General features: G+C 41.1%; 1 protein-coding gene across 1 annotated transcript in view; it reads right to left on the bottom strand.

Moving 5' to 3' along the window:
* Nucleotides 1-901: 901 nt before the first annotated feature.
* The window catches only part of GABRB1 (gamma-aminobutyric acid type A receptor subunit beta1), a 684,756-nt gene continuing 673,761 nt past the window's right edge, over nucleotides 902-11,896 (bottom strand). Inside the window, exon 9 of the mRNA XM_007949429.2 lies at nucleotides 902-1,246. Within this exon, the coding sequence (XP_007947620.1) occupies nucleotides 902-1,246 (345 nt within the window). The remainder of the gene's footprint in view (nucleotides 1,247-11,896) is intronic.

Here is an 11,896-nt window from a genome sequence, read left to right as displayed (position 1 = left end):
GAACATGAAATGTGGGAGTTGGTTTCATGGCACAGCATTAACCGACTCCAGGGTAATGAAATGAATTCAGGGCTGCTCATTTGAGATGGTCAGTTAGAAAAAATGCTCAATTCTCCGCAAACTCCTCAGTCTCAAAAAGAAGAAGAAGAAAAAATGTCCCCAAGGGCTACTAGGTTGGACTCAAAAGTTAATTTTGCCTGGAGACCTGAGAGAAAAGTATTTTTCAGGCTATCCAGCTAAGAGATGAGGTGAAGATGGCCATTTCAGTGTGCCTAACTTTTCCTCTCTATCCTCCCTAGGGAGCTGAGGATCCTTCCACAAGGGACTTCAGGGGATATAAGGGCAGAGAGGAGTCTTCCTTCCTCTTCTAGTTTCCTTTATGATTTCTCCTCTTCCTGGAAACCTGTAACTTGTCAATGGCTTTGTTTTTCTTCTGAGATCCTGGAAAAAAATTTTGTTGTTGTTGTTGTTTTTTGGCAGCACGAGGTTGTTACAGTTTGCCAGGAAGAAGTGCAGGCAGAGAGCTGGGTCCTCTCTTCATATCCATTAAAAAAGATAAATCGGTAAAATCCAGGGAGACTAGGAAAGACTGCTAAAGATCTACTGTCTAACTTCTCTCTTTGTGTTAGTTTGTTTTTGTAAACATGGCAATTTTAGAGCTCTGAAAGAGCTAATAACCTGGACCACGGTAGACTGGAAAAAAAGGTTGTTTTTTTTTTTTTCTTTTTTCTTTTTTGAAATAAACATGGTGCAGTAATAAAATTGATATGCAAGACCTAAAACCAATTGGATGGCTGAATCTCCTACCTCAAAAAACACAGCAGTATCCCTGCTGGGGACCTGTGGGGTTAAAAAACAAGACAAGAGAAAAGTACTCTAAATTGAGCCATGAGGACAGACCTTAGTGTACATAGTAAAGCCAATAAACGACGTTAAAAAGAGAAAAGGTGATGGGGAAAAACATCCGGGACCACTTGTCTATGGAGTTCACATCAGTCAAGTCAGGGATTTTGACTTTGAGCTGCGAGGCGCGCCTGCGGATGCGGCCCTTGCTGTGCACGCCGTGTCGGTCCAGGGCGCGCCCGTAGGCCTCGCGGCTGCTCAGGGGCTTGCGGTACTGGATGCTGGCGCTGTCATACGAGTACATGGTGGCCTTAGGATCACTCACGCTTGTGAGTACTTCCGAGCCGGTCGTCTCATTCCTGATTTCCAAAGTGCTGAGGAGAATGTTGCCATGGGCGTCGACCTGATGGCAGAAAGGATACGTTCACACACAACATCCAGGATCCAGGGCATTTCGCTTTAGTTAAGTTGTTCTTTACAGGGTTCATTGAACATTGTCTGGCTAGACATCGGACTCTATGTGCCACCTGAACATGGCGATTACCTCCCTTCTCTCTCTATCCACTTACCTGATTATCTGTATTGTCTCTACTCACAAAACGCCAACACACCAACACATTAGTATGTGTGTGTGTTTAGTGGTTTTCATGTGTGTGTGTGTGTATGTGTATATATATATACATACACACATACATATATGAAAGGAGCTCTGGTAGCATAATGCCTAAGGGACTTGACGGCTAACCAGAAGGCTGGCGGTTCAAACCCACCAGCCACTCCTGGGTAGGAAGGTTGGGTAATTTACTTCCGTAGTGATACCACCTGGAAAACCCAAGGAACAATCTCTATGAGTCAGGTCCGACTTGACGGCACATAACAACAACAATATATATGAACATATATATACAGAAAACAAAACGTAAAAAGAAAAACTTCATAATCTGACCTTCAGAGTCAATTATTACTAATATCTTGCTAGCCTCCCTTTCTTTTTCTATTCAAATATACTTATAAACGCAGGTTCACCCAGTAAATTTTGCTTTGTATCCTACTTTTGTCAGTGAATAATATAACCTAGTCCCTTTTCCACATTGATGAATCGCCCTCTGATTTATTTAAGCTTGTACGGATCACTTGTGATGATTTTACTGTTAGATTAAAAAAACAAACAAACAAACCCACTGCCATCAAGTCAATTCTGACTCAGTGATCCTCACTAGGTTTCCGACGTGATAAATCTTTACAGAAGTAGATTGCCCAGTCTTGTTTCAGCGGAGTGGCTGGTGGATTTGAGCCAACAACCTTCTAGTTAGCAATCACATACCGTAAGCACTGTGCTGCCAGAGCTCTACTGCAAGGAGCATATTTAAGCTCTGTCTTTGAGCAGATCTATAATTTTTTCCTCAGACTAATTGTCAGAAGTTGGATTCACAAGTCAAAAGGACATGCCTGGCTATCCTTTGACTTTTGTTCCTCCACTACTGTTCACTGTTGCTTTCTGACATTCCAGTGATCCCTATTCAAGGGTTCCTGGCTCTTCCCTATGGTCTACCACTCCCCCCCTTTTGGAAGCACAGAAAATGTGAACACAATTTGGCTGACAACATGGCCTTGTTTAACTTCAAGCTCAGTAGCTCTAGTGCTGCAAATGGTTAAATACTCACCATTAACCAAAAGGTTGGTGATTCTATCTGACCCAGTGGTTTTGTGGGAAAAGACCTGGCAATTTGCTTCTGTAAAGATTACAATCAGGAAAACACTCTGAGGCAGTTGCACTCTGTTGTGTGGGGTCACTATGAGTTGAAATTGACTTGATGACAACAACAACTTCAAGTGGATGTAGTTTGCAAACTTATTTGCCTGGCAAGAATACAGCTCATGCATGCAAATGAATTTAAAGTATCTTCAAGAGCACTACAGGCAGTTGTATTTAAATCTAGTGTTGCTAGCACAGTGCCTGTTTCATAGTAAGTGCTCTATAAGTGCTTTTTGATTGAGATTATTATCAATAAATACTCGTTGAAAGCCCAAGATATAGGTGCTGTTGTTGTTGTTGTTATGTGCCATCAAGTCGGACCTGACTGTGCCTTTGAGTCACTCATAGTGACCCCTCCTTGGGTTTCCGAGGCAATATCACTAGGGAAGTAGCTTGCCCACTATTCCTTCCAAGGAAGTACCATCAAATTGATTCTGACTTGCAGTGACCCAATATGACAGAGTAGAACTGCTCCACAGGGTTTATGAGAATGTAACCTTTACAAGAGCAGATAACCAACCAGGTATTTCTCCTGCAGGTGAGGTTGGAGGTACTAACCTTTTGGTTAGCAACTGAGCACTTAACTGTTGCAACATTAGGGCTCCTTAAGATAAGGGTAGGGAGGGAAAATCTTGGAAAAAAGAAACAGAGAAACACATAGGAAGAGGAAAAGATGAATAAGAGAGGAAGAAAAGAAAGGTACAGAGAGTGGGTGGTCCCCAAACACAGACAACAAAACCAAGATTTATTGAGTGTCTAGCACCATGGTAGAATGCCCAGACTTCATCTCACCTACTTTGGTCATGTTGTCAGAAGGGACCATTCCCTGGAGAAGGATGTCATGCCTGGTCAGCAAAAAAGGGGATGACCTTCAACAAGATTGACTGAAAGTGGCTGTGATGATGGGCTCAAGCCTAGCAAGGATTGTGAGGATGCCTCAGGACTGGGCAGTGGTTCGTTCTACTATACACAGGGTCACTATGAGTCAGAACTGACTCGACAGCACCTAACAACAACAACAACAACTTGCAAATGACCTTGGACAAGATTGGGTATCAAGTTCCCCAACTATAAATGATTACACTAGTTAATCTCAAGAGTTTGTTTCCAGTCTTTGACAGTCTTTGATTATGCTGGACATTCCAGGCAGAGTACACATCCTACTAAAAAATACTTATAAAACTGAATCTCACTTGATCTGTACTGTATACATCATTACATTTTCATGACATCTAAGTAAATAAGCTCCTAGAATTTAGAATCAGCTAGTGAAGCATAGAATCCAATCATGGACTATATGAAGAACATAGCATCAGGATTAGAGGAAGGCTCATTAATAACCTGAGATATGCAGATGACACAACTTTGCTTGCTGAAAGTGAGGATGACTTGGAGTACTTACTGATGAAGATTAAAGACTACAGTTTGCAGTATGGATTACACCTCAATATAAAGAAAACAAAAATCCCCACAACTGGATCAATAAGCAGCATCATGATGAATGGAGAAAAGATTGAAGTGGTCAAAGACTTCATATTGGTTCTACAGTCAATGCCCATGGAAGCAGCAGTCAAAACATCAAAAGACATATTGCATTGGCAAATCTGTTGCAAAAGACCTCTTTCAAGTGCTGAAGAGCAAAGATATCTCCTTGAAGACTAAGATGCACCTAACCCATGCCATGGTATTTTTAATCACCTCATATGCATGCGAGAGCTAGACAATGACTAAAGAAGAATGAAGAAGAATTGATGCTTTTGAGTTGTGGTGTTGGCGGAGAATGCTGAAAGTACCATGGACTGCTGAAAGAACTAACAAATCTGTCCTAGAAGAAATGCAGCCAGAATGCTTCTTGGAAGTGAGAATGGCCAGACTTCATCTCACCTACTTTGGTCATGTTGTCAGAAGGGACCATTCTCTGGAGAACGATGTCATGCTTGGTAGGGTGGAGGGTCGACGAAAGAGGGGAAGGCTCTCAACAAGATGGATTGACATGGTGGCGGCGGCAATGGGGTCATAGTAAGGAACATGAGGCTGGCACAGGACCAGGCAGGGTTTCATTCTGTTACACATAAGATGCTCTGAGTTGGAGACAACTTGATGGCACATAATAACAATAACATCAGTAAAGCATTTAGATATTCCTTATTAATCAGAAGTTATAACAATCAAGGTACATTTTATTGAGATATTCTGGATAACTTTGGTGACAATTCAAATGCATTTTCAAATTGTATGCAGTTTATTAGTTTGTTCAAATCCCTCAAAATGTTGTCTGTCTTTGAGTTAGAAATTATGGCATAAAGTAATTTGACTTAGAAAACAATGAATCCAGTCTGCAATTATCCATGAAAGCTGATTTCATTACTGTATAGCCAAATTAAAATTACCATGCTATAAACAGAAACAGAAAAAAAAAAAATTAACAAAAAACAGAAATAGAGAAAAATTAAGAAGTAGTCATATAACAATTCTTTCCCACCTCTAGTCCCTCTCTGATACAATCTAGGATTTAGCCTAAAAGCTGTTGTTGTTATGTGCCGTAGTAGAGTCGACCATGTGAGAGTATGCATACATACTCGCACAGTTCTTGTGAGATGTGAAATTTCATTTCCTTGCCCTCTGAGCTTTTTGCTGCTTGGTGAAGTTAATGTGTATTAGCCACACCACTGCTGCTATCAGCATGTCTCTAGTTGGCTTTGTTCTAACCTCTCTGTTCCTTGGAGAAAGCTGGCTTTCTCCTTATATCAATCATATGAGGATATCTAAGATATCATTACATCTACATTTGACAGTTTCTCAAAAATAATTTTGGGAAAGTGGTCATTATTTCTATACATCTTCAGAAGCAGCAACAAGACATGTTGTACATTGCTTCAGAATCTTCTAAGGTCAAATGCTGCCTAATTATTGACACCATATCAACATCCAAGTTGAGTAACATCCAAATATTTAAGCATTTCAACCTTGTAGCAGAAGAGGGTGAGGTAAATGAATATGCTAACACAATGGATTCTAGGGGCAGGAGCCCGGGTAGCTCAAGTGGTTTATGATCAGCTGCTAACCTAAAGGTTGGAGGCCGGAAGCCGTTCAGTGGCAGCACAGCATAAAGGCCTGGCGAACTGCTTCCATAAAGATTACAGCCAAGAAAACCCTATGGAGCAGTTCCACTGTGAGTTGGAGGTCAAATCCATGGTAACTAACACCAACGTGGACTAACAGATTTCCTAAAGTGTTACTAATGTTCAAATACTGGTTCAGTGGTATTATTCCCCACTCCTCATATTGCCATGTTGTTGTTGTTAGTTGCTCTCAAGTCCGTCTTGACTCATAATGATCTCATATGTGTAGAGTAGAAATGATCCATAGGTTTTCAAGGCTGTGGCTTTTCAGAACTAGAAGACCATGCTTGTCTGTTTTCCAAGGCACCTCTGGATGGGTTCTAACCACCAACTTTTCAGTTAGTAGCAAGCACTTAACCATTTGCACCACTCAGGAACTTCCCATGTTGGTATAAAGGAAAAGGAATTCTTCTCCAATCCCCAGGAGAAAACCTATGGATAGAACACTTCCATCAGCTGCTTTTCTCCTCCTTTCTCACTTATCACCACTGACTTCTCAGATGGGTACATTTGGAAGGAGGAGGTGGGGATGCTTGGCTCTGCCTCCTGGATTTTCCCTTCCCTCTGATTGCTTGCAGAGAGGGTACAGTTACAATACAGTTATTAAACCTACAGTTTAAACCTTGCCTATGCTTATAGGGGAAGTCTGCAACTGTTCAGTGCTACCAGCAATTGGGGAGTAATTCTGTATAATATTGGGATGAATCACTGCATTATAATAACCACGTATTCTTCAAGCCAACACCACTGTGGTTTTTTTTTTTTTTTTGGTTGTTCTTGGTGGTAGTGTTTTAAGTTTAGAATACTAATGAGCCTAAATTTAGAGAAAACGAATATAGTTATTACTCAGGCTTCAGGGGGGAATAAATAAACCTGTTCTTTTCTCCCTGGTTAACATGTTTGGCTGTTAACAAAAGGTTGGAAGTTCAAGTCCACTCAGAGGCACCTTGGGAGCAGACCTTGTTGATCTGCTTCTGAACAACCAGCCACTGAAAATCTATGGAGTATACTTCTACTCTGACATACATGAGGTCACCATGAATCTGAATTAACTCCATAGCAACTGATAATTCCCCATCAGATGGATGATCAAAATGCAAGTTTTAGATGAATAATAAAAGAGACCAGAACATGTGACATTAGAGCTGCAGCCCCAAGGGCTTGCTACCACTCTACCTTACCCCCTGCCCACACCATACTTATTAGACAGGTGTACTTCCTGTGCTACAAGAGGTGGGACATGGATACAAGTTCAAAATGTTAATATGCATTCATTTATCAATAACATTTATTGAGTACCACCTACGCACCAGGCAGGGTTGGACACTCATGGCGAAATCAGCCCCTCTATAAGCAATAGGACATCATGTCCCATAGTTTAGAAATTTAAAGATCTCAACAGTGTCCCTTAATGTCCTACTGTCCTGGACAAATACCGTGACATCCTCTGTCTTCATTGACTAATGCTATAGTAGCAGAAATAACATGAGTGAATGGCTCTAAAGAACAGAAATTTAGGAAACAGTTTAGGAAACTAGAAGACCAAATTTAGGCCAATGGTTTAAGGGAAGTCTTTCTCTGTTTGGTCTGAAGGAAGATCTATTTCAGCTTCTGCACTCCCAGTGGTCCTTGGTTCCTTGAGGTTATTCACATGGCACCTATGTTCCCCCATCTGCACTTCCTTCTATGTCTAATAGCTCTTTTTATATCTCAGAAGTGATTAGATTTAGGACATACTCTGCAGTTATATGGCTTTATTAATATAAGCAAGGAAACCCTATTTCCAAATGGGATTACCTCTACAAGTATATACCCATTGCCACTGAGCCAGTTCTGACTCGACTCACAGTGACCCTACAAGGCAGAGTAGAACTGCTGCAGAGAGTTCCCAAGGCTGTAAATCTTTACGGAAGCAGACTACCTCATCCTTCTCCCACAGAGTGGCTGGTGGGTTCGAACTGCCAATCTTTTGGTTAGCAGCTGGATGCATTAACCACTGTACCACCAAAGCTCCTTTCCATAGGTATAGGGGTTAGGATTCCAACTCATATATTGGCAGAGGGGAGGCACAATTTATTTCATTGCCCTCTCCATCCTCCATAGATCATAAATATTTTTTGGACAAATATGCAAAGCGCAGGTTATCAGTGCTCTTTCAAATCACCCTTTTGGAGTTTGCTCCCTTGTGTCCATGAGGCCCACATTCCCTTTGGCTCTGCTATGCTTCTCTTTCATCTTTCCTCCTGAAAGTCATAAAACCTGGTCTTGCCTGCAGACCACAGGCACATCTGGGAGAGGCTGGCATGCAAAGGAAAGCTGTGATTCTCCTGAATTAAAGACTTGAGGCAGAAGAAACAGCCCAGCTTCTCATTGGTGAATATTCTCCTTCCTTCCTGCAGTGCAGTGAGTATAATCCATAAGATCTTGTTTTTAAGTTCTGAGTCTGAGTAAATATTTCCACAAAAGCATTAGGGAGATAGTGGTAAACAGACCAGACAAGACTCTTGAGCTATTGGCATTTATATTCTTACAGATGAAAACAGGGAATAATCTCACTCTTCCTAAAACTATCCAAAAATAAAAATAAAATAATAATAAAAATTAAGAAGCATTATGAAGAAAACCAAACATTTTTATATATTTCATTTATCATGTTTAGAAAATATAACCAGTACAGTAACCCTATGATTTTGTATGCAATACTCCCATATGCATATTTTATTTAAAAAGAGAAAATTTAAAGTAAATCATATTCCCTTATGTTCCCTGGACTTTACTACACAATAGCCTACAAGGTGGCTCAGCATGGATGTTTAAGTGAAGCTCAGTCTCCACACGGTCAGTGCAGAAGCCTGAGCTTCTATCTTCCTGCACCCCCTCCTCTGAGTACTGCACTAATGTGGCACCAGAGGGCAGAGACTTTGTCTTATTTCCTGCTGCTTCCTTGGACCTGAAACAAGTGCTTGGCATATAGCCAATAATAATAACCCACTGCTATTGAGTTGATTCTGACTCATAGTGACCCCCATCAGATTTCCAAGCTGCAAGTATTTACAGAAGTAGATTGCTTCATCTTCCTCCCATGGTGCAACTGGTGGGTTTGAACCACCTTCTGGTTAACAGCCAAAACCTTATCCACTATGCCACTAGAGCTCCTCTGCATTGGCATATAGCAGCATTCAGTAAATATCTGTTGAAGGAATGAATGAATAATAGCACAGCTAAAATGGTATGGCAGAAACCATGAGGGTGGTTCTGAAATGACTCATGTCTAGAATACATGGATATGATGGCTATATTTCTAACCTCAAAAGAATCCTGAGTAAATGTACAAATTCATCTTCTAGCTTGAGTATAGTCTTTCTCCCACTTTTTCCTCCTCAGCCACCTTCTTCTCCTCTTCTTCACTTCCACTATATCCCAAAGAATGCTTTAAAACCAAACCAAACCAGTTGCTGTTGAGATGGTTCTAACTCATGAGAACCCCATGTGTGTCAGAGTAGAACTACCCCATGAGGTTGGTTTTTAATGACTGTTTTTTCAGAAGTAGGTTGTCTGGTATTTCTTCTGAGGTACCTCTAGCTGGATTAAAACCTTTAATTTTGGTTAGCAGGCAGGCTCTTAACAATGTGTACCACCTAAGGACTCTAAGAGTGCTTTGTAGTTATCATCCAGTCAACTTCGACTCATGGAGACCTTATGTGTAAGAGAAACACTGTCCAGTCCTGTGCTATGGCTATCCATAGGTTTTCATTTGCTAATTTTTGGAAGTAAATCACCAGGCCTTTCTTCCTAGTCTGTCTTGGTTTATAAGCTCTGCTGAAACTTTTCCTCCATGGTTAACCCTGCTGGTATTCCAAATACTGGTGGCATAGCTTCCGGCATCATAGCAATATGCAAGCCACCACAATATGACAAATAGTGCCTTGGGGCTATGAAAAATGTTGCCACTCACTGAATTAAACTGTTCTGAATATTTTCAATATATAAATACAGCAGAACTCATTTCAGCATAATTGGAATAAAATATAAGCTTGTTTTCAGTGGCAGTTTTAAAGCCCTGTTGAGAAATGTCTGCAGGCTCAATCTACATTACAAACATTATTTCCTTCTTGCTAGTCAATTCAATTAGACTCCTATTTATGGAATGGTCTGAAGGGCACAGTAGGAGGTCAAGTGGAGTGGTGCTGGCTTCAGAATGAGCTAAGTTACTGCCTACTACAAGCCTATAGTCTACATAACGACACTGTCCAGTAGGAGTGGCTGCTTCTCCTGTAGGGAGAACAAAGCTTCAACAGCCACATTCTCCATCTTCCTATCTTCTCATGTGACATTCCACAGTCACTATGTAGGAGCTCTGGTGGCGTAATGCTTAAGGCAGTTGACTACTAACCAGAAGGCTGGTGGTTCAAATCCACCAGCCAATCCTTGGAAGGAAGGTTGGACAATCTATTTCTGTAGTGATACTGCCTCGGAAACCCAAGGAGTGGTCACTATGAGTCAGACCTGACTCCAAGGCACTGGTTGCATTTGTGTTTTATGCTGCTGTCAGACACTAACTCTTATCAGGCCTGCCCAACTTTCTCCCTTAACCTGGAATTTCTGCAACCTTATTTTGGGGTAAGGAGGGTGGAAGGCTCTGTTGGGGACAATTTTAAGTCTCTTTCTGACTAGTCCTGAAAACTAGTGACTGAAGTGGAAACTTAGATCACGGCAAGAGGCAATAGAAGGTTAAGTTCAAGCCTATATAAATCTAAATAAATATACAATATAATAATCAGGTAAAATATTATGTATTTATATTTATAGGAGCTCTGGTGGCACAGTGCTTAAGGCATCTGACTGCTAACCAGAAGGGTGGCAGTTCAAATCCACCAGCCACTCTGTGGAAAGAAGACCAGGCAATCTACTTCTGTACAGATTTACTGTTTCAGAAACCTGATGGGGGTCACTGTGAGTTGGAATCTACTTGATGGCAGTGAATTTTAGTATTTATAATTATATTAATAATTTATAATTAGGCAGATAATTATATTGTTCATTTGATAGAGAAGGAACAAAGATAGAGACAAAATGAAAGACCTGGCAATTTTCCAGAACACTATCCAGGTAGTTATATTTGTCTTGAATTCCATTCTTTCCCCTGTTCCTCTCATTCAATGTATTAGCTGGTCTAAATGGAGTTCTGGTGGCCTAGTGCTTATAGCATTTGACTGCTAGTTCAAATCCACCAGCCACTCCTCAGAAGGAAGATTGGGCAACGTACTTTCGTAGAGATACTGCTCGGAAACCAAAGAAGGGATTACTATGGGTCAGAATCCCCTCGATGGCAGTAAGTTTGTTTTATTTTTATTTTTTAATTTTTTAAATGGCTCTACTTTTAAATACCATCTGTGGTGCAGGGAATTACTTAAACTTCTAGTCATTGTCCTCCATTTTGTGATTTGTTGTAAATCCTAGTCTCTATGCCTATGGTTAGGGTCCCATTTTGGAATCAGTTGTCTGTTATGTTAATGAAGGAGAATTAGGGCTAGATGCATCACCCCTTACTACAAGGGGTGACTCAAGTCACCCTCCTTACTGCCTTACTGGAAGGTGTGACTTAATTCATCAACATTGCCCCAGTCACCACCTCACAGACCCTTGTACCATCTTGCTTAAGTAGGGAGAGTTCCCTTGAGGATACAGTCTTTATCCAGTGTATATGAATGCTTTGGCAAGTTCCCTCTCTTGTTCTGGATCCTGCATCTAGTTCATCATCACCCGACTTGCAGTTCTTGAGACTTGAGCCAGCAGCCTATCATCTGACCAGATTCACCAGCTTCTGCAGCCTTGTAAACCGATTGTCTGACCTACTGAATTTGGTTTGTCAGCTCCTGCTACCACATAAATCAGAAGAGGCCTCCAGACTGCTGTCTGATCCACAGATCTGGGACTTGCCAATCTCTACAACTGCATGAGCCATTTCCTTGATGGCTTGTGAGTTCCATGAGAGGTTGCACCTTATTACAGAACCCAAAGATGGGAAGAATACCGAGGGGAGGAGGAGTAGTTGATGTTAGAGATGACGGAGTGATACAGCAGTTTGGAAAAGTTAGACATTTGGGACTCTTTAACCTGTGCTTCCAAACAGTGTTTCTTTGCTATTCATAAGGTTTTCCCTGGCCAATTCTTT

Source organism: Orycteropus afer, unplaced genomic scaffold (assembly GCF_000298275.1).
Source record: "Orycteropus afer afer isolate SDZICR_OR568_19922 unplaced genomic scaffold, OryAfe1.0 scaffold00246, whole genome shotgun sequence".
NCBI classification, from domain to species: domain Eukaryota; kingdom Metazoa; phylum Chordata; class Mammalia; order Tubulidentata; family Orycteropodidae; genus Orycteropus; species Orycteropus afer.
This window is presented reverse-complemented; position numbering and strand designations above follow the sequence as displayed.